This window comes from Lathamus discolor, chromosome 3 (genome assembly GCF_037157495.1).
Source record: "Lathamus discolor isolate bLatDis1 chromosome 3, bLatDis1.hap1, whole genome shotgun sequence".
Lineage (NCBI taxonomy): Eukaryota > Metazoa > Chordata > Aves > Psittaciformes > Psittacidae > Lathamus > Lathamus discolor.
The window spans coordinates 65,622,337-65,644,190 of NC_088886.1; the positions used below are offsets into that span (position 1 = coordinate 65,622,337).

Genomic DNA, 21,854 nt, shown 5'->3' on the forward strand with positions numbered 1-21,854 from the left:
CCCCCCCAAAGCGGCTTTAATTGCCCCCAAATAGGCCAAAACTCCCCCAAATGCCCCACAAGTCCCCAAAGCAGCTCAAAATTCATCCCAAATGCCCCCAAATGGCTGGAATTACCCCATATTATGCATGAACAGCCCAAATTGCCCCCCAATCAGCTCAAAACCTTTAGAAGTTCCCCCAAACCACCTTCAAATGCCCCAAATTACAGTCAAACCACCAGATCCCCAAGTGCAAACATCCAGGCTCTACACACGTCCTCCAGAACAGTGCCACCACCATGGCAATCCACCCTTGCTTAGCTACTTAAAAGCCGAAGTGCCCCCAAACCAACCTAAATTACACAAAACTCAGCCAAAACCAGCTTGAATTACCCCAAGAGTATTAAAAACCAAAGCAAACTGCCCCCAAAGTGTCCCAAACGGCCTTAAAAGCAGCTAGAATGTTCCAAGCCCACCCCGAGTGTCCCCGAATGGACAACTTCAACAGACTTTAGTAGACTGGAATGGGTTTAAATAAACTGAAATGGATTTCAATAGACGCAAATGAATGTAAATGAACTCACCTAACTTTAAATAAACTCAAATAAGTTAGACAAACCGGATCGATAAACCGACCCCTGCGAATGCTACCGCTAATTAGTGCTGATGAGTCGTGAGCCCCACAGTCCCTGCCTCCTGCCTTTCGCCGCTGCCCCTTCCGCCCCTTTAGAGGCTGCCGGAAAGAGCCAGACGGCCGCCATAGCCACTTCTACTACCTAAACCGCTCCCGCTTCCCAGCCAATCACTGCGCCGCTCGCCTCACAGCGAGGGCGGGATATGGAGGCGGTGGGACAGCGTCGTCCAATCCCTGGCCGCCACTCCCTTAGCTGCAGCGCACGGTGGAGGGGACGCCTTCCTGCCTAGCGACCGGCGGCCAATCAGCGTGCGCCTCGGTGTGAGGGAGCGATGGCAGCGGACGGCGAAGAAGAAGGGGCTGGCGGCGGCGGCGGCTGAAATGCGGCTATATCTTCAACATATGAACGGCTATGAAGCTTCGCGGGGCTCAGCTCGGCGCAGGAACGTCCAGGAGCTGCTGGGCGAAGGTTTGTTCCGGCTTTGGTGGGCGGGAAGGCGGCTGTGAAGTGAGGAAAGCGGTTTAAAGGGGATGGCTGATGGGGAAGGGGGGAATAATAGCCTTAGAAGGGAGAGATGATGAGGAAGGGGCGATAATGGGGGTTTAATGGGATAGATGATGAGAAAGGGGGGAATAATGGGGTATGCAATAGAGTTTCACGAGGGTAAGTAAGTTCTGGAAGGTTTAACAAGTTACCACATTATTTACACGCTCTCTTTTTCATAGAACCATAGGTCTTTTGTATATTCTGCGCTTTTTCACTGTTCTCAGCAGGTTGTGTAATTTTGGCAAGGCCACAGCTTTTCTCCACAAGCTTCATGCAGGTTTATTCTGGCTTTTTAGTCACCTTTATTCACATTTAGTCACTTTTGACCTCACATGTACTTGCTTTTGGGTTGCTTTTAATTCACTTTTATGCTGTTTTATTCAGATTTATTTGCTTTTTAGTTACTTTGAGTGATCTTTGGTTCACTTTTATTTACTTTTCTTGGAAATGTACTCAGATTTATTCCCTTTTATGCTTTTTCATTCTTGTTTAATTCACTTGTACTCTGTTTTATTCAGGTTTATTGACTTTCATTGGTCTTTATTCACTTTTCAGCTTTATTCCTGTTTTAGCTAAGTGCAGTCCAGTTTAATCGAGCTGGAGGGACTGCACCAGGCACGGCCCACGCACTAGGATTGACCTGAGCCCTCGCGAAGGTGAGACCCACAGCAGCCCCCATACTGCCTCATGGCAACCCAGTGACACCCCATAGATACCCTACAGTGACCCATAAGCATCCCCACCCCCCAGCCCTGTAGGCCCAAAACACGTGTCCCATGGCTTTTATTGACTCCAGGTGTCATGATGTCACCAGGACCACGATGACATCATTAGCATCATCAAAGATGCAGTGCTCCATAGGGCTTGGAGTGGATTAAAGTGGATGCAGTGGCTCCACAGGGAGCATCATAGGTTAAGGGTCAGGGGTCAAAGGTCACAAAGAGAGGCAATGGGGCTGTGGTCAAAGGAGCAGAGGACAAATGATACAGGGTCGCAGGTCAAATGGCATAGGCAAAAAGGACAGAGGTCATGGTAAAAGGCCATGAGTCAGAGGTCAAAGGTCGACCATCAGGGTCCATGGAGCAGAGGTCGGAGGTAAAGTGTGCAAGGCAAAAGAAAGCCACGGGTGAAAGGTTGAAGGTGAAGAATCAGGGGTCAGAGGTAAAGGGGCGAAAGGGTAACGGTCAGAATTTGATGGAAAAATGTCAAGGACAAGAGCTGGGGGCTTAAAGCTCAAGGGTCAGAACTCAAAGATCATAAGGCAATGTCATAGATCAGGGGCACAGGTCAAAGGGCAAAAGGTCAGTCAGACACCCCCCCCCACCCTGACGAGTTCTAGACCACTGATGGGTACCTCCCCCCCATGGGTTCTAGACCATCCATGGATTCCTGCCCCCCGCGACGGTTTCCCGCCGCTCGAGAGCCAGAACGAGCTCAGTGACCCAGTCGCGCTCCGAGTGTCCATGGATGCCTCTCCAGAAACAGTAATCGTAAATCCTAAATCTGGTTGGTACAGCGCCACACGTGCCCCCCTTCCTCTACACCCCGTGCAGTACCGAATTTCGGCCACAGGAGGGCAGCACCGATAGTCTCCTGGCCTACGGAGAGCGGCGCCCGGAGGCACACAGCCCAAACCCCCATCACCGCCCGCTTCAATGCCGGATTTTGGACAGGGACTGGGAGCAGCGAGCGGTGCCCGGCGCCACAGCACGGCTCCCCCTCCCATCAGGATCGAGATTTGGACACTGCCACCTGCAGTACCGATGTTTGGACACATGATGGCAGCACACGCCCACTTTTTTGGTACCGTAGACGCAACGGGCTGCGAAACGGCCCCTCCCCCGTCCTCCAGGGACACCAGCTGCTGACTGCGGACAGGGCTGACCCTTTTCTGTTCCCGGCGCATCTGTACCAAAAACCATTCCAGACCTTTGCGCTGACGACGGGGCAAGGCTGGGGCTGTTTGGCCCACACTCCCCAAGCATGAAAAGCTGAGAGGTGTGTTCATGTACAAGATGCTCAGTGGATGAAGTCTTAGGGTTGCTATCCCCTTCGTCTCTTCCTGGCAGAGCCCCCCCTCTTTTCTTCGGGGTGAGTGTACCTGTGTAAGTGGCAGTTATTACAGTACTGAAGTAACGAGCTGCTCCTTGGAGGCGTTTTTCTCAGTTTTTGCTGAGGGTTTTTTTAGGGTTTCTTTGTTTCTTTTTGCTTCGAGGAGAGAAAAGTCTCACCAATATGGATAATCTCAACTACTTACTTACACACCTAAAGCTTTATCTATGTAAAGCCTCACTGGACAGCAATCTGCGCTGACCCACAAACCGGCTCCTCAAGAGCCAACATCCACACCCAGCTCCTAAGCCAAATGTACATGTTAAGACAAAAAGCTAGTGCTGAGAATCAGCTACACAGTGTCCTCTACAACAGAACTACCAACAAGGGAAATTACCCTTGCTTAGTCACAAAAAACTCCATCTGCACACTACCTCTCTGGTGCCAGCTCTCCAGCATCCTGGAGTGGGGATGTACTCCTGGAGAAAGCACATTGGGATTTGCCCTATTGAAGAACCCTTTTCTCTCTGGGACCCCTTCTGGGCTACAGACATCAGCCCAAAAACAAAGCACTGCTCATCCTACCTCTTTTATCCCAGGTGGTGGTTTGCCCCAGGGCATTGAGGGAGGGCTTGTGGGTGTTGCCTGGGGTATAAAGGCACAGTGTTGGAGAGAGGAGCTCATTCAGCTCTTGGGCCTCAGCAGGGTGAGTTCTCTGGGGGTTATTTTGTCTTTTGTAGCTTTGGAGTCCTGTGGTATTTTGTGCTGTTGTGTTTTGATGTTTGCTGCACTGGATCAGCTGAGTGAAGAGCTTTAGGATGTGTCAAGGTTTCCCAGTGTGTGTTTTAACTAGCATCTCTGTAAGGTTTTCTTTTTGGAGGTGTTATAGGAGGGGTTTAGGTTTTCTAAGGTTGCTTATTGGACCATCTTTCATTTTTTGTTATTGGGCTCTGAATGTTTTTTACTGGAAGCAGAGTTCTGAGGTTGCTTTTTGCCACTTCTGTTCTGTATTGTTTTATTAGCTGAAATCTTTACTGCTAGGAGACCCAAAGTAGAGCAGTGACAAGGAGGTGGAAGCAGGAGTCATGTTTGAAATGTCAGTAGCTTGGTGAAGGTGGCAGCGTTGCCTGGTGGTTGTTGCCCATCATCTCCAGCTGGTGATCTCATGAGCAGTTCCACCAACCTAGCAGTCCAGCCATGCTTTATCCTCAGTTTTTTTCACTGCCCTTGTGTTGAGCTTTCTTGAGTATCCTCAATCACAGCACATAGAGCGCAAGAATCCATCTCCTGCTCCTACAGCTGAGGAGCCGCTACAGAAAGCTGGTGTTGGGCATCACCTACATATGGAGGCATCTGGAACAGTGTCACCAATATGACGAGCAACCCCGTGTAGGGGATGGCCAGTGGCAGCTTTCTGTCCTGGCTCCTCGGCTGTGGGAGCAGGGGCTGGATGCTTGCGCCCTGTGTGCTGTGTTCCGGGAAGCCCAGGAGTGGGTGCTAGAGAGGCAGTGCACAGATGGACTTTTAGGTGGCAAAGTGAGGCCTTTAGATCGAAGGAAGATTCAGGTTGTGTCCTTGTAAAGCCTACAAGTTCTCCACCTTTCCCCTTAGAGCTTCTCTGGACAGATTTCAGCAGTCTGTGCCTCAGTTTCCCTACCTGTAAACCAGGAAGAACAGCAATTTTCCACTGTTTCTCTGCGTTTTCCAGTTTGCTGTTTTTATTTTGCCCCCCTCCATGTTTCTCTGGAAGGCAGCTGCCACCAGTAAGCACCAAATAGTCCTTCTCAGCCTCAGGTCTGAGTGAGCTACACAGGCATCGGCCATTCTGTGCTGCAGCAGAAAGAGTGTGCTGGCAACAGTAGTCCTGCACGGACAGTAAGCAAAGGGTTCAAAGGAAAATGGGGGGAAACAGAAAAGTCTAAAGCCATTTTTCAGGGTTCTAGCACATTCTCTGAAGTGGTTGCATCTTTTTGGCACTCCCTGACGTTTCAAGGAGCTGTGATGCTGCTGGATTGCACTAGCAAATAGGCTTGGAGCACTCTAGTAATGCTTTTGCTGGGCTAATGTTGTTAATTCCTGTCTGTTTTTCTTCAGCCTTGTTGCTGCTCTTGTCTGTATGTGATCATCCAGAGCAAGAGTACGGGAAATCCAGGGAAGACTGCTGGGAGGCCTTCTATCTTCTCCCTGCATACCAGGAACTCCATCGTCTGATGGCAAGTAATATCTATATGCTTTTGTACATCATACACAACCTGTAAAATTGCTTTATTTCAAGTTATGTGTTACCCAGAAGCAACTGAGAAATTTGGGGCTAGCTTTGTATATAGATACAGATGAGGAATCTGAAGCCTGTCTTTCTGTAGAAAATACCTATGCTTAGATCAGACTCAACTCTATCTGGAAAGATGTTGTTCCTTATGCTCCTGCTGAAGTCTGTTTGAAAGAGATGGCAAGCAAGGATGGCTCTAAGTAACAAGTATGATTAGCTTGGGCCACTTTTACTGGCTGGGAAGGCTTCTGAAGAAACACACCAGGGTGTTGGAAATCTGATGGGAGGTGTAAAGGGCTTTGCTAATGTTTACTGGGACTTGAATGCTTGTGATGGAAGGAAAACGAGAAAGAAGTAGTTGTGTGAGCTGAAGCAAGAGAGATAGGTGCTTAGTAACTTTGAATTCTTAAAGTCTGTTATGAAGGAAGCGGCATTGCACCCTTAGGTTAAAAGACAGGTTTCTGCTGGCCTGGGAAAAGCATTTCTAAATATTAGCTGGCAAGACGGTGATTGGAAGCTTGGCCCATATCTACCTTCACCTCCCTAGCAGTTAATCTGTTTGTTGCTGACAAGCTTTGCACTGGGGTTTGCGAGTGATGTCCAGAAATGCCCGATCCGCCTTGCAATGGTTTCTCTGTAAACTGGACATGCAGAGGAGAGGCCGCTGCAGGTTCTAAGGGATGCCTTGGAAAGACGCATTTTGTCCTGGTCAGTTGGAGGTTGAGTTGGGAGGAGGCAAGTGGATGATTACTTGTGAGCAAGGAAAGGGCTGATAATATCTCCTGTTAAAGATGTTGCAAACAAGCTGAGGAATGTTGGGGTGGTTTTGATGGCAGACTGTTGTGTTGCTTTGGGTTTGATGCTGTACTTTTTTGAGGCTTCCTCTGCTGTAGTTCTAGCAGTTTGTGTAATGCTGTTTCCACAGAACACGCAGTGTAATAAAACATGAAGGATTATGCTCTTTCCTAAACCGTTTAAATGACTGACTTAGCATTGGATTTCACTGAGCATGTCAGGATTGGAGGTGCATCATGAGGGAGGAATGGAATGTAATAGGGAGGAATATACCTCTCTGCAGTAGTCAAGCTGTGAGATGAAAACCGGCATGGCTTAGAGAGATGAATGGATGCACTGGGGAAGGAAATTAGCACTTTCATGTTCTTCCCCCACCCTTGAAAAGAGAAAAGAACTTAAAAACCCTTAAAATTCCTCCCCGAACTTGAAATTTTACAGCAATATCCAAATGCCATAGTCAGTTTTGCAGAGATGGAAAGGAATAACCAAGTGGCGGGTGATGGAAATGGGTAGATGCTGTGATGTGGAGGGGGAGAATCAGCTGGGGTTGAGGTGTCTGTAACCCTGAAATACATCGGTCGAATGCATGACTGTATCCTGTGGGAGTTCCCAGAGTGTTTCCCTTGAAACGGAAGCAATTTAATCTTTAAAAGTAATAATGAAGGAGCAAACTGTAAACGAGCCTTTCTGGCAGAGCTATAGGGCTGCAGTCCTGGGGGGAGATACATGTGCTCGCATGGCAACTGAGGTCATTGAAGCAAAGGGTGTAAGCTGAGTTTTTGCAGTGGGTGGGAGCCCTTCTTGTGGTGGAAAGTGTTAACATGGGAAGGAAAAAAAGGGGTGGAAGGACTGGCTGGTGAGGAGCTGGTCTGGAGCAGAGAAGCAGGGTCATTCTGCAGCTGTTCCAGCTGTCTGCTTTGTGGCAAGGCAATGATCCCCTTTAGGTTAGCAGAGACTTCAGCTGGGCATGGTTTAGAAGGGTATGAAAGATGATCAAGTGTCATCTCACTAGGTAGCACCCAGGATGCTGCCTAACTTTAATCTGAGCTGTTCTTTACTCATTCAGTTTGCTCTGGGGCTTTGCATTTGCAGCACAGTGGTGTTTTGCATATGGATTCTCCTTGTTTTGGCAAGAGTCTCTTATTAGGGGTGTTTAAAATCACAGCACTTGATTTCCTCTCCATAGTCTCTCAGTGTGGGAAGTGTGGAAGAGCACTAAAAGGCTCCCACTGACTGACCATTTAGGGAGCTCTGGACCCCCAAATTCAGTCTTGTCTTGTGCTCTGCTGAATGCAGGGGCAGTTCACAGATGGTGTTTTAAGTGGCAAACAAGGGTGCATCGCCACATTGGTGGCACCAGTCCAGGCAGGTCAGTGATAGCTTTCTGTCCTGGCACTATGGGCATGGGAAACAGTGGCTGGATGTTTGCATCCTGTAGCCATGCTCTAGGACACTGGAGCACACTGAGCAGAGGGGAAGTAGGCAGATGGTGTTTAAGGTGGCAAAGGAAAGGTGGATTGCCATGTTGGTGGCACCATTCTGAAGGCCTCCATGTGTAGGTGTTGCCCAGCACCAATTTTCTATCCTGGCATGTCGGGTCTGGGAGCAGGTTCTTGATGTTTGCACTCTGGAGCCGTGCTCCAGGACACCCAAGTGCCCTGGGCAGAGGGGAAGTACGCAGGTGGGGTTTTAGGTGGCAGAGCAAGGGCGGATTGCCACGATGGTGGTGGCACTGTAGAGGAGCTCACTGTGTGGAGGTGATTCCAAGCACCAGCTTCCTGTCCTGAGGCAAAGCCAGCCCCAGACCTCCTCTCCTCTCACAGTGCTGCAGTTGATGCTCGAGGGGGCATTTGCTAGCTGACCACTACCCTGACTCCCTGTTAGAGAGCAGAAACAAGCTGGTGATTCAGTGTTAAGGGCAGACAAACAGACCTCAGGCTCAGGAAATGGCAGCAGGGTCGCTTCTGTAAGCCCAGACACTCACCTGCTTGAGCAGAACTAATATTTCTGAGACTGCTGCTGTTAGGTGGCTATTATCATCCCCATTTCTCACATGTATCAATTGAGGCCCAGGGAGAAAAGGAGCACAGGGAGCCAAGAAATAGCCACATATCCCAGTGCTGAGTCCTGGGCTTTTGCTGTTTTGACTGGAATGCCTCTTGGAGGTGATGGCTGAAGGTAGCTCCCTTCTCCTTGCCCTGTGTCCAGGAGCTAATGGCCTGCAATCCCTGGCAGTTCAGGTTTTGTGCCTTCAGTGGAGTCTACGTGTGGTTTCCCCATAGTGTTTTGGGAGGGTTACATCCTCCTCTGGTTTTAACACCGCATTTTGGCTTTAATTGTGGGCTCCTTCCACCTCATGGGACATTTGCTTTTGCAGTCACTGCAAGTTATTTCCTCCTGTTAGAGGCAATTTCCGTTACTGTGCCATTTTTGTAGATGTGCAAGGCTGGGTGACCGCTGGAGCCAGACTGGTGTGCTGGGATAGCCTGGAGGACACGCTCTCTTTTGTGCTCTAGCATAGGAAGAGCCATGGGAAGCCTGAAGAAATCTGGGATTAGAGCTCGGAGGAAAGTTTCTTTCTCAGCATCTTTCCCCAGCAGGAAAAGGCTGCTTTTGTCATGAGACCCTGAGGCGTGACCCGTCTGTGCAGTGCTAAGGAAAAGGGGGAAAAGTGTATGGAAACAAACGCTTCAGAAGAATCCCCCCTTCCCTTTCCCTCTGACTATTAACCAGCAACATGGAAACCTATGGAATATGAGCATATGGGGTGACAAATAATAGAAAGGTGAATAAAGTGAAATGGTTTTCTGGCTGGCAGCTGGTTTCTTGGCATTGGTTTCATTTGTGGGTGTCAGAGCTGGGATGGGTGGGAATAATGTAGCATCTGGACTGGTATGGCAGTAAGACAGGCAAAGATGGACCAGTTAGATGGAATTAATTGCAGCACCATAGGCTGGATGTGGAAGTAACGCCGTGATCAAAAGCGTGCCTGAGAGAGTGGTGGGACTGCCTGATGTGCCAGGTCTATGCAACCCCAAATCAACCCCTTTGCGTTAAGCGAGCCCCAAATTGCTCCTCATTTGCCATACCCCGTGTGCAAACCCATCACAGTCCCCTTGAACTGGAGCAGCTCTGGTTGGGGTGGTGGCAGGGCACAGAGCAACCCCCAGTTAGAGCAATCTCCTAGTACGGCAGTGAGCCCTAGGCATGGAGTACTGTTAGCGGATGCCATGGCTGAACTTTGTGCTTCCCTTGAAGTTAGCACTTGAGGAGCTGGTTTGTTGGTCACCGCAGAGTGCTGTCCAGTGAGGCTTTACACAGGTGGAGTTTTAGGTGTGCAAGTGAGCACATCCATGTGGGTGGGACTGTTCTGTAGGGTACTATATGTAGGACATCCCCAAATTGTTGTCTCTGACCTAACACATTGGTTGTGGGAGGAGGGTCTGGAAATTTGCACTTGGAGAGCTGGTGTCTCTGTTACCGTAAAGTGGTGTCCAGTGAGGCTTGACACAGATGGAGTTTTAGGTGGACAAACAAGGGTGGATTGCCATGTTAATGGCACTGTTCCAGAGGGCACCCTGTGTAGAATGTGCCCAGTTACTTGTTTTTGTCCTAACACATTAGGTTTAGGTACAGGGTTTGGACATTCACACTTAGGGAGCTGGTTTATGGGGTGTCTGAGAGCTCTACCTTGCAAAGTCATACAGAGATGGAGTTTTAGGTGGGTAAACAAGGGTGGATTGCAGTGTTGGTGGCATTGTTGCGGAGGACACCATGTGTAGCTGACGGGCAGACCCAGCTGTCTCTCCTGGCTCCTTAGCCTTAGCTGTGAGGGTTTCTCAGCCTGTCTTCATACAGGAGGTGCTCCAGTCCCTGATAATTCTCGTGGCCCTCCTCTGGACTTGTTCCAAATTTGAGTTTAGGGAGTTGGACTGTGATTCAGCGGTTAGGTTTAGGCACAGTGTCTGGACATTCACGCTTACAGAGCTGGTTCGTGGGGTGTCTGTCTGAGAGCACTGCTCTGCAAGGTCATATACAGATGGAGTTTTAGGTGGCTAAGCAAGGGTGGATTGCCGTGTCGGTGGCACTGTTGTGGAGAGCACCACGTGTAGCTGATGCTCAGCACCAGCTTTCTGTCCTAACATATTAGGCTTAGGAGCAGGGTGTGGAGAGTGGCACTTAAGGAGCTGGTTTGTGGGTCAGCAGAGAGGGCTGTCCAGTGAGGCGTTACACAGATGGAGCTTTAGGTGTGTAAGTAATTGAGGATATCCATATTGGTGGGACTGTTATGGAGCACCATGTGTAGCTGATGGCCAGCACCAGTCCTAACACCATAGGCTTAGCATTCGGGTTTGGATGTTTGCATTTAGGGAGCGGGTTTGTGGGTCAGCAGAGAGTGCTGTCCAGTGAGGCTTTACAGAGATGGACTTTTAGGTGTGTAAGTGAGGATATCCATATTGTTGGGAGTATTCCAGAGGCTACCATTTGGAGGAAATGCACAGCTCCTTTTTCTGTTCTTAGAGGAGATTCAGGATGTTTGCGTGTAGGGAGCTGGGTTATGATTCACTGGAGTGTGCTTTTCAGTGAGGCTTTACAGAGATGGAGCTTTGGGTATGTAAGTAAGTGAGGATATCCATATTGGTGGCACTGTTCTGGAGGGCACCATGTGTACAAAATGCTCAGCTGTTTGGTTTTGGCCTAACACGTTAGGCTTAGGAGTAGTTTCTGGACATACGCACTTAGGGAGCTGGCTTGTGTTTCACCAGAGACTGCTATCCAGTGAGGCTTTACACAGATGGAGTTGTAGGTGGCTAAGTAAGTGATGATATCCATATCGGTGGCACCATACTGAAGGGTGCCCTGTGTAGAACCTGACCAGCTACATGTGTTTGTCCGTACACATTATGCTTCAGTACAGAGTCTGGAGCTTCTCACTTACAGTTCTGGTTTATGGAGCATCTGAGAGTGTTAGCTTGCAAGGTCACACACAGATGGAGTTTTAGGTGGCTAAGCAAGGGTGGATTGCCGTGTTGGTGGCACTGTTGCGGAGAGCACCATGTGTAGCTGATGCCCAGCACCAGCTTTATGTCCTAACACATTAGGCTTAGGAGCAGGATTTGGATGTTCACGTTTAGGGAGCTGGTTTGTGGGTCAGCAGAGAGGGCTGTCCAGTGCGCCTTTACAGAGATGGAGCTTTAGGTGTGTAAGTAAGTGAGGATATCCATATTGGTGGCGCTGTTCTAGATGGCACCCTGTGTAGGAAATGCTCAGCTCCTGGTTTCTGTCCTAACACTTTAGGCTTAGGAGCAAGGTCTGGATGTTTGCATTTAGGGGGCTGCTTTGCGGGTCAGCAGAGAGTGCTGGGGAGTGGTTGGACTTGCTGGTGTTAAAGGTCTTTTCCAACCTGGTTGGTGCTATGGTTCTGTGATAATGCAGTAGTTATTACAATGCTCTTATCTCAACCTGTGGGTGCTGCACTTCTATAATTCTCCTCCCCATTCGCGTGGTGGAGTTTCAGTGGTTCAGTGAGAATGCGAACTGAGAGCCAAGGTGGTCGAGAGCCTTGTGTGGAGGAAGAGTTGGCTAACTCATTGTGCTGGGTCTGTTTTGTTTCTCTCAGAGTTGATGGCGATGGCTGGCAGGGTTGATGTGAGCCACGTAGGTCATGTGGGGAGATGGGTTAGGGAATGGCGAGTGTGTCAGGGCTTGTCTTGGAGGGATGTGGGGAGACGGGAGTGGGAATGCGTAGGACTTGGCTGGTGGGAAGGGCAGGGAGCACAGCATGTTGCACTCTAAGCACCATCATGTGTCTTTGAACCCTGCAGATTACCCATGGGCTGAAAGGGGCACAGATGGAGAGCAAGGGCTGCCTGTCTCAGAGAAGGACTATGGCAGCTGCACCTGTGTGTGGCCATGAACAAGCTGGGCAACACCAATGCCAGCATCATCCTGTACAGTAGGTGCCCTGGTTTCTTTCTGCAGCAAGGTGTAGTGAGGAGGAGGAAGAAGGAGAAGAGGAAGAGGATGAGTGGCCAGCGATGGAAGGGTGTGGGTTTTAGTTAGCAATGCCAACCCAGCAAGGTGCCAAATGGCACGAGCTCTGAGCGGTGAGGATACATCAGAGGATGAGGAGGAGACCTGCACTGGCCCATGCAGGAGGGCACTGCTTGGCACTGGTTTGTGGCAGTCACCTTGGGTGTTTAGGGATGAGCAGCGGATGGTGAAGAGACAGACAGGACATCGTTGGTACGCAGGCCCAAGGAGAGGCCCCATGCAGGTAAGGACACACTCTGAGGACACAGTGTAGGGTATTTGCAGGTTGTGCTACTGGGAGGGATACAGGCAGTAGTTAAGGGGCACAGGCAGTGGCAGGTTGGGAAGTGTAGGTGTCAAGTGGCATAGGTGTCGAGTTAGGTATCTCAGGTGTCAGGCTGGGTCATGTATGAGGCACTTGAGGTAGCATAGGTTTTAATTTGGCTAGTGTAGGTGTTAGCTTGTATAACAAAGGTGTTAGGCGGGGTAGTGTCAGTGTCACTAGGTATTATAGGGGTCAGGTTGGATACTGTTGGTGGCACTTTGAGAGCCATTGGTGTTAGGGTGGGTAGTATGCAGACAGATTTAGGTGGCAAAGCGAGGGCAGGAGCTCTATGTGTGTAGGTGATGCCTGTGAGAGAAACACTTTTGGTTTTGCATATTTGGTAAGAGGCTTTATAATGTTAAGGCTCTGCAACATTAAGTCTTTGCAATATTAGGGCTCTGGCTAAATTACTGAAGGAAAGAAACAAAGGGTTTGAAATACCATGGACTTAAAGAGACACGCGCTGGTTAAAGACAGTGTCATCTTCTGGCAATAGACACGCTCTGTGGTTAAAAAGAATGCTATCTTTGTATAACCTATGAAACTAAGCCAGTGCAAACTGCTGCTGTAGTTAAACAGTAAGTTGAGGTACCACATGTCTGCCAGAGAGTTCTGAAATCAAACCCTAGAGGACATAAATAAAGAAAGAAGAGGAAGGGGTGTATGGAATCAAGTAAAGGGAGGGATAAACAGAGGCAGGACAGTTAGCATGTGGATTATAAGCACTGGATAGGCTGTAAACCTTGGAGTCCCCAACCAGTAGGAAAACAAGGGAGGGAACTTATGGATGGGATAGGAAATATAAATCCAAGTTCTGCCTTTGCTGTGTGTGCCTACTTGCCAGGACGCCTGTTTTTGCACAAACATTCAATAAACAGCTGCTTCACTGCTGTGTCTGACCAAGGCCTGCCTGAACCTAGCAACTGTTTCTCACCATTCAGTGAGAAACATACACCTACATCCAAGACCCATTCCCTCAGCGTGATGCTCACCCGAGGCTCCAGCTTCTCACCTTCTGGGACTCTGCTCTGGGAGAGGTAGTTTCTGCCTGACCTGGAGGCTGCTGCTTCTCTTCTCCCTGCTCTTCACTGACATCTTCCACACTGCCATCTGGGCTTGCTTCTTCCCCTTTCTCTTCTTTACCCATCTCTGCCAGGCGTTCTTCTTCCTGGTCATCACAGGCAAGCAAAGGAAAAAACAGAACAGTTGTGTATTTTTTTAACTATAGAAATCCCAGGCAAGCGTTTCACAGCAGAGATAATCCCCTGCAAAAAAACGTATTTACGAAAACCAGCACTCACAGCGACTGCAGCCATCAGCGAGGGCCTGTGCTTCAGCTACAGCAGTAACTAGGAGTCACCTCAGTGCAGGATGTGACTTAACAGTCTGAGACTTGAAATCATTTAGCATAAATAGAGAAGCCCTAAAGCCCCCCAGTCTGGTAACTCGATGCATCTCCTGCTACAAGCACCTTGTAACACAGATCAAGATTCTAAACTAAGCTTTTCATCCCCTGTTAGACATATAGCAAAGATGATGCTTTTTCCCTAAAAATTATACCATCATCCGCATTCTGCTTAGGAACCAGATGGCCTTTAAGGTCAGCTAGGGTTAGTTGGAACTGGATGATCTTTTAAGGTCCCTTCCAACCTGAATCATTCTATGATTCTATCATTAGAAAGCAACAGACATTCTCAGATCTAACAGAAAGTGTACTGCCTCCCCCTGCAGTAACAAGTTCAGAAGCCACACAGAAGTGTGTTCCTTGATCTGCTTCAAACCAACGTCCATGTATCAGCTGCCTCTAGAATTTTGGGACTTACCACATAAGCTTTGCATTCTCCTATCCACTGCCTTCATAGTTCCATAAGCCTCAGACATACCGCCCCTGTACCTTTTCTCTGAACTGCAGGGTCCCAGTCACAGCATTTTCATTCTCTACCTAAAAGGCAGCTGCTCTGTCCCTTTCATCATTTTACAGGTCCTTGTCTGCATCTTCTTTAAGTCCACTCTCACTCATGACGGATGGAAGGCAGAACTGTAATACTCAAGCAAATTGTCATGTAAGTGCACCAAAGTTTTCTATAACAAGAAAACAACTCTGCCTCAGCACCCTCCTCCATGACGCACAGCACTGTTGGCTTTTTCCACTCACACATTGATAATGGTTTTGGACAGCTATTGATAAAGACTGCCCAATCTCCTTCAAGCTGTAAATGCCAATTTTAAGTTCAGCATCACAAACACACCTGTAGGTTATTTCTCCCCCAGATGCACTGACCTATCTTTACCCAAAACTCACCTGCTAATACCTTGTCCACTCAGTCAGTTTTGGGAGATTCTGCCCAGTTTGCTTTGCCATCAGTTCTGCAGTGAGTACCTGAAAGAGCTTCTTACAACACCGCACTGGAAGATTGTTGCGCATTCCCTCCACCAGGATACCAATACAAATACTGAGTGCACTGGTGAGTTAGAACAGTGAATGCATTTACTCCTGGGGCCCCCAAAGCTGGTTCATCTTTACTGCAGTAGTAGCCAGTAAGCCCTACCCTTTGCTTTCTGCCCATTAACCAGCTTCCAAGCTTTAAAGCAGCTTTCCTCTTCCTGCAGTAATACTCTTTCCTCACTGTTTAGTATGGGGCACCACAACATCTGTTATATTCACTACATCCCCTTTATCCACATGCATGCAGAGACATGGTAGAGTTGCAGCCAAGGCAAGATTATTTCTTCTTTTTCCAGAAGCCACTGTGGCTCTTGCCAGCCAAACTGTTGTATCTCCATGTGCAGGGGTCCATCATCTTTACCACTAATGTTTTATCTTAGCAAGATGTCCAACAGCTTCTTGTTCCCAGGCTCTCCTTAGAGACCTCTATGAGTTACAGTGCCAACTGCACAGGCCTCCTGCACCCCCATCAGCAGTGGAAAGCTGAACACCATTTGCCTGCAGCTTTCTAGTTTAATCTCAGAGTTCTTTCAGGACTCTGATGTATATTGTTGTCTTGGCATTTTCCTGCTATCTTACTTGCATAAAACAGTCTAATGTTTTTACTGTAAATTGATCCTAGGTACCCTGCTGCTGCTGCAGACCTCACTCATTTCATGGAGAGAGAATTTCAGTCTCCGGATCTTTTAGCATCTCAAAGCTACAGTGAACAGTCTAATTTCCAAACTAACTGCAAGTTTAAAACAAAGGAAATAAACAGGGAATTCCTTGGCTAGTTTCTAAATGGCTATTCCCATCTTTGTGCCTTTCCCTATCAATGAAGATGCAGCGTGAATGAAGGACCCTCCAGGTAACTCCCCCCAGTTTCTATACTGAGCATGACATGTTTGCTCGTTGCAAAGAACGTGTTGGGGTGGGAATCTGCCCAGTGTTTGCAGCGGCAAAGCCTGATGCAAAGATCATTGTGTGTCTGCCATTTTCCTTATTGTCAAGGACAATTCCTCCCAATTCTCTTCCTGACATCCCACCTGCAATACATTTAAGTAACTATGACCCATCAGTTTGAGCACCCTTTGAAAGTATTGCTTGATTCTAGTTTTGCCCTTCTTAATACCTGGGTCTCCAATATTTTACAGGCTTTTCCAGTCTCCTTGTTTGCACAAGCTTTCTACTTGAAGTGCCAAGAAACCATGCCAAAATACCTTCTCAGCTCTTGCATGGAGCCACTACAGGGTGTTACGCTTGTACTTCCAGTGCGGCATGCTTCACCCAGGCTGCAAAGCCTCCAGGTTGTATTGAGGCATTGTAGCATATTGCTTTGGTTCCTTCACAGTTTCTGGGGGTTTTTAAACTAACTACTTGATCGTTTTTAATGGATCCCTTCCCTAAAATAGAGAACGTATTTGGCCTTTTCTCTCCAACCACATGTGAAACCCAATCATACTGTGACAGCCAGCGTAGTGCTTCAGCTAACATTGTCCCAAGCAGCACAGAAAAATAGATCAAGTTTTCTCTTGTCTCCCACTACCTGGTTCTAGGCAATGACTACCACTACATTCAAATTCTCTCTGTATCTCACCCCAGTAAAGCTTTGGGGTCTACCTACATGAGGTACCTAAAATCTCCTACTATTACTGCCTGTTCCAATCATTTGCCCTTCTGATCTTGAGAAGGATACAGCTATAATGTCATAGTAATAAAAATGCAGTACAGGATTTCCAAACCCAAAGATTTCACAGCAAGTTCCACTCCAATACACACTCAGTATTTTTACACTGTTATACTTGATCCCATCTGCCCATCCTACTTGGTGTGGGCTGTTAGTCACAAGCAGGTGCTCTTCCACACAACAGGAGAACACTCATCTCCAGTGGTTGCCACACCCTCTACGTTTAGCACATGCCAGCCCAGAAGAGCAAATACATAAGCAGCTCCGAAAGATTTAAGTCCGGTAAGTCCCAAGAGCCCAACTCCAAAAGATCAAGCACTTCTGAGGCATCAGATCAAGGCTGAACCCATTTGCCATTGTGACTGAGCAGAGAAACAGCATTAAACATTAAATACCTGGGAGCAGGTGGTATCTATGAAGGTAACCTATTTGTAAAAGCACATACCAAAGGGATGAGTTATTTCCAAATATCAGCTCTTTTCAGGGCAGAGTAGGCTGAATACACCATTTACCTTGCACCAGCTGCACTGTACTGACAGGCTAAAAACACAACATGCGTGAGTTGGAACTACAGTAAAATGTCTGAACTAAACACCTTTCCCTTTGCTGTAGGATTCAGTTATGCAGTGAGACTTTCACTGAGGATGGCATTAAGTCCCACTTTTTTATTCCTAACCTCAGCCTAAAAGCAGGTTGCAATCGGCATAGGAAAGCACAAGGCATCCTCTTCCCATCCTGCATTTGAAAAGCTCAGGCCTGCTGTCAGAGCTGGTGTGCTCTACCTCAGACAGGCTCTGGTCCACATAAAGACACAAAGCAATAAAACACATTTGATACCTCAAACATATCAGATTTAAGCACCTACCAGGGTGTGATGTACCTTGTGAATCACAGGCTCACAGTGCAGTCAGTGATTTACATGTCACCTCAGGTGGATTCTCATCACAAGCTTTTACACCAATTTCAGCTTTGATGGGCTGTTACAATACAAAGTAAGATGCTAGTCATGATTCAGCACTGTTTGTTCTATCACTTATCCTAGAGCAACAGAAGGCTCACATGGAAGAAAAACTGTTCCTACTTCCAAAAACCTTAATTCCTTCCCAGTCCCATACTTTTATTGCATAAGAACATTCAAGAGACATACTCATATTCACTGCAGTGCTTTGGAGCTGACTGTAAGCATCCTGATTACTAATGCTTAACATGTTCTCCACCTATTTATACCAAGTTGTGCTGCAGAGCCCTAGCATCTCATATGAAGTTCTTTGCTGTGAAAGCACACGAGAGTCTAGCATTTAATAATCAATCCTGAATTCAGGAAACCAAGAATGCACATTATTTCACACAACACAGTTTAAAGAAGTTGCAAACTTCCCAAGTTAATTTGTACAATCTGAGAATGGAAAATATTGTAAGTTTGCTTCCCATCGCAAACCAGCAACTCATTTGCCTTTCACTTGTAACAGCCCATTGAGAGTCAACTGCAAAACTGTATTGTGCTTGACACCAGACAGAGGCAAAGATTTGTTGGTTTAGGGCTTTTGCTGTTTGAATGTCCACAGCCAGCCAGGTGGAACTACAAAACCTCAGTGCACTGAACCAAAGTGCAGTAACTCACATCATCTCCCAGTGCACCAGCTCCAAAGTACAAAACCACAAGGTCCGTCATAGGCATTCAGTAGGATTTCTCAGATTTAAGACAGCTACAGCCAAAGTACAGTACACTATTACTTCAATACTTAGGTACTTTGAAGCATCTTGGTAGAATAGCCACTTACTTTGTTCCCATTGCTTCTGACAGACAAATATTCTGAATTCTAATGAATAAACCTGGGCTTTGATTTTAGTTTTCTTAAGTGCACTGCAGGAAGCTTGCCAATCATTTACCACATTACTACAAAGTTCCAACAGTTTCCTTATTAGAAGGCGAACATTTAAGTGCATTGGGACAAACTTGTTATGTCAACTATGACCTGAAGAGGAAAGCTTCACAGGGACTTCCACAGTGACTTACATGGCCTGGTATTCACAAGGCTAAGGCTATATAATCTTGTGAGCCCTTTCTTCTTACTCTTACAGTCACTCTTGGATTTTATCCAACACATTAATAAATACTTTCTGATACCTCACAAATGCTTTAAAGACTACTTCTCTCAGTGCAGAAAGCCAGGCTCTGGGCAGCAGATGCTCTGAACTGCCTGTGGCTCTGAAAGTGGAAGGGCCAAGCCAGCCAACCCAGAGTTCTTCCTAGAAGTAAGAAAACACTGACATGCTGTCTGGACAACGGCCCAGCCAGCTCCAGCAGGGCAGGAAACAAGGCAGAACAAACCACCCACCCAAGATCTTCTTTACAGCTTTCCCCTCTCCTGTCTCACACAAGGTTGTATCGCACACATCCCAGGTTGATGGAACACAGACTTAATGTCAGCAATATCAGCTCTCTTATGTCTAAGTTGAATCATCAATCTGTGTTATTCATTTTGGAAGCCCTGCAAGACACTGATGGTCAGAGGAAAGAAGCTGAATAGGTTCACAGTGGTTTGCATGTTGTGCCTGCTACCACTGTGCCAGTCAGGTGAACCAACTCAGGCCACCAGAGGAATCAGACTGAGCTGATGCTCTTTTCACCCTTAAAAGAAGTTTCTCAAATGCTCACAAATTGGACTGGCCACTTTCTGCACATACTTTATAGATCACCAATGCAGAAAAACCTCAGTCTGCTTTCAGAATGAATCCAGATGACTAGAACAAGGAAGAATATTATCCAAGAGTGGTATCTGCAGCAAGACCTACTAAAATGCATTACAGCAACACAAGTAATGTTCCCCTTGCAGTGCCCCTTGTTTTTCTACATGGGCGTTCTGCTTTCATTTTTCTTAACTGTGTTCCTGACAGCCCTAATCACACCCTGGAAAATCTCCTAGACGCTATCAAAGCCTATGGATGATTTCCATCAGGATCTTCAGCAGGGAAGCATATTCTACTGTTCTGCCTCCATACCCAGTTTCTCTCTTTCTATCCACCTTTGAGCTGAAGCATCTTTCTCTACAGAGACTGTAACTGAAGTTTCAAATAAGCGTTGCTGACCAATACAGGAGAGGCTAGTAAAATACGAAGCAGCAATGAGTGACGTTCAATTACATGTGGGATGCAGACAAAAATGGAAAACACTGAAATGAAAGTTCTTTTTCCAAATCCTTCATGAATCTCTGCTCCTAGCTGAATTCATAATGGTTTCTTAACCCAGGCATCCTCCTGCTCCAGCGTCAAGGATAGAAAAGCGTTTGGAAGAATTCCAAACCCCACAGCAGTTGCTTCAATTAAGACAGCAAATATGAACACAAAAATACTTCCTCTTTATTGAGTTGAAAGCACAGTGTTAAAGGAGCCCAGGGATGTGTTCAAGTGTTGGAAAATCTCACTTGAAGAAATAATTTACACACCCTGTTTACCAGGATAGGATTCTGGACAAGCACTAAGCTATACTGGGCTTGCCTGAGCAGGGACAATGCAACCTGAAATCCTTTAACACAGACCATGTCTAACAAATGGACTGGTATTTCCTGCCAGCAGAATTTATTCCTGACCTGTGAGAATGCTGTGTTTTAGCACAAGGTAGGCCTAAGCCAAGAGAAAAACTTCTCTACAACTATGTCTGATCTTCACTTTTGTAATCCATCTGCCACAAAATTCCTTTACACTTATCCATAGTATCAAACTATGCTCAACTGAAGACCATAATATGAGTTAGAGTCAGCCTGAAAACAGCTACCATGCTGTGACTGCTCACTGCCTGCAAGGGAACTGAACTCTCTTACCTTTGCTAACACACTTGTATCTCTGCTTGAGAGGTTAACCACAGTTCCACGGACAGGTTTCTCTCTACCTTTCAGAGACTGATAAGTCTTCATCTAATGAAACAAACTGCTATACAATAACATCTTTCCAACTAGTGACCTCCTACTGATACGGAAAAGCTGAATTTGTCTTCAGACATTAAATCCAATCATGGATTTTGTTAGCAACCTACTGTAACTGTTAGTAAACTAGCATTCTAAATATGTATGTATTTTAAATATCCTTTCATGGTATTTTGAGATGCCCTCATTCCCATTTTTAGAATCCATGGCACAGTGCAGTTCAGGAACCAAATCAATCATGCCAATGTATCACACAAGCTCCACAAAGAACTACAACAAACTTCCCACTAGGTGGAAATTTCCTGTTTCCAGGTACTGTGACCCAGCTCATAGCCTGCTGCAGGATAAAATCATTCACTACTTCTAAGAACAAGCTGGGAAATTAAATATTTTACTTTATTAACTCAATACATGCCAAACAAGTCCATTAAATGTCTCATGACTGCTATCAAAAACATCCCTCAAAGCCATTTGCACTAGCTGTATCATTGACCTTTCCCTGGTACGAAGCACAGCATTCCATTTGGCTGTAACACCCCTACTTCTCCAACATTTAATAGCTCTAGCTCCTTTACCAAACCTTAAACTCAGCTCACTCCTCACCTGCCCATTTAAAAGCTAAAAACCCCAAGGTGAGTGTCTACACAGGGGAACTGGGCAGTATTTTGGTTAATAAAAGAAATACCAGAATTACAGATCATTTGAGGAAGTATGATTTGGTTTTGGAGGCAGCTTCAAATCTATTCATTTTTTCTACAAAGAACCAGCATGTGGATTAAGTGTTCTACTTCATATACAACAGGATTGTCCAAAACAGCACAAACTAGTAGACTAAAGGGGAAAGGACTTCCTAAGAATAAGCAGCAGGTAGTCAGTTTTCAAGCTGGAGGAGGCTACCTGTCCTGCATTCAGCTGTAGCAGTTATTTTCCCTCCTTCTTAGTAGCTGGTGCAGTGCTATGCTTTCAGCCTTAGCCTGAGAATAATGCTGATAACACTGATGTTTTAGCTGTTGCTAAGTAATGTTTACTACAATCAAGGACTTTTCAGTCTCATGCTCTGCAGTGAGGAGGGGACCAGGAAGCCAGGAGGAAGCAGAGCCAGGACACCTGACCCAAACCAGCCAAAGAAGTATTCCATACCACAGCACATCGTGCCCAGGACAGAAACTAGGGGGAGTCACC

General features: G+C 46.9%; 1 protein-coding gene and 1 long non-coding RNA gene across 6 annotated transcripts; one reads left to right on the forward strand and one right to left on the reverse strand.

Annotated features, from left to right (window-relative positions):
• The first annotated feature begins 878 nt into the window (after positions 1-878).
• LOC136009629 (uncharacterized) lies at positions 879-18,885 on the forward strand. Of its 4 annotated transcripts, none has more exons than XR_010610607.1 (7): positions 879-1,082; positions 1,716-1,816; positions 5,307-5,425; positions 12,102-14,697; positions 14,960-15,099; positions 15,703-15,930; positions 16,217-18,885. It is a non-coding gene; the product is annotated as an uncharacterized LOC136009629 (long non-coding RNA). The 4 variants fall into 4 exon arrangements; XR_010610606.1 differs by having other exon boundaries at positions 882-1,082; positions 12,102-12,553; positions 14,616-15,099; XR_010610605.1 differs by having other exon boundaries at positions 5,307-5,429; positions 12,102-15,099.
• On the reverse strand, positions 994-16,797 carry LOC136009628 (hypoxia up-regulated protein 1-like). 2 transcript variants are annotated; one of them, XM_065669637.1, is made up of 3 exons: positions 13,936-16,797; positions 13,647-13,802; positions 994-1,114 (listed from the first exon to the last, which is right to left on the reverse strand). In XM_065669637.1, exons 1-3 carry the CDS (start codon positions 13,948-13,950, stop codon positions 1,043-1,045), a joined length of 243 nt encoding a protein of 80 aa, XP_065525709.1. In that variant the 5' UTR covers positions 13,951-16,797; the 3' UTR covers positions 994-1,042. The 2 variants fall into 2 exon arrangements, with proteins under 2 accessions (XP_065525709.1, XP_065525708.1); XM_065669636.1 differs by having other exon boundaries at positions 13,627-13,802.
• Positions 18,886-21,854: the final 2,969 nt, after the last annotated feature.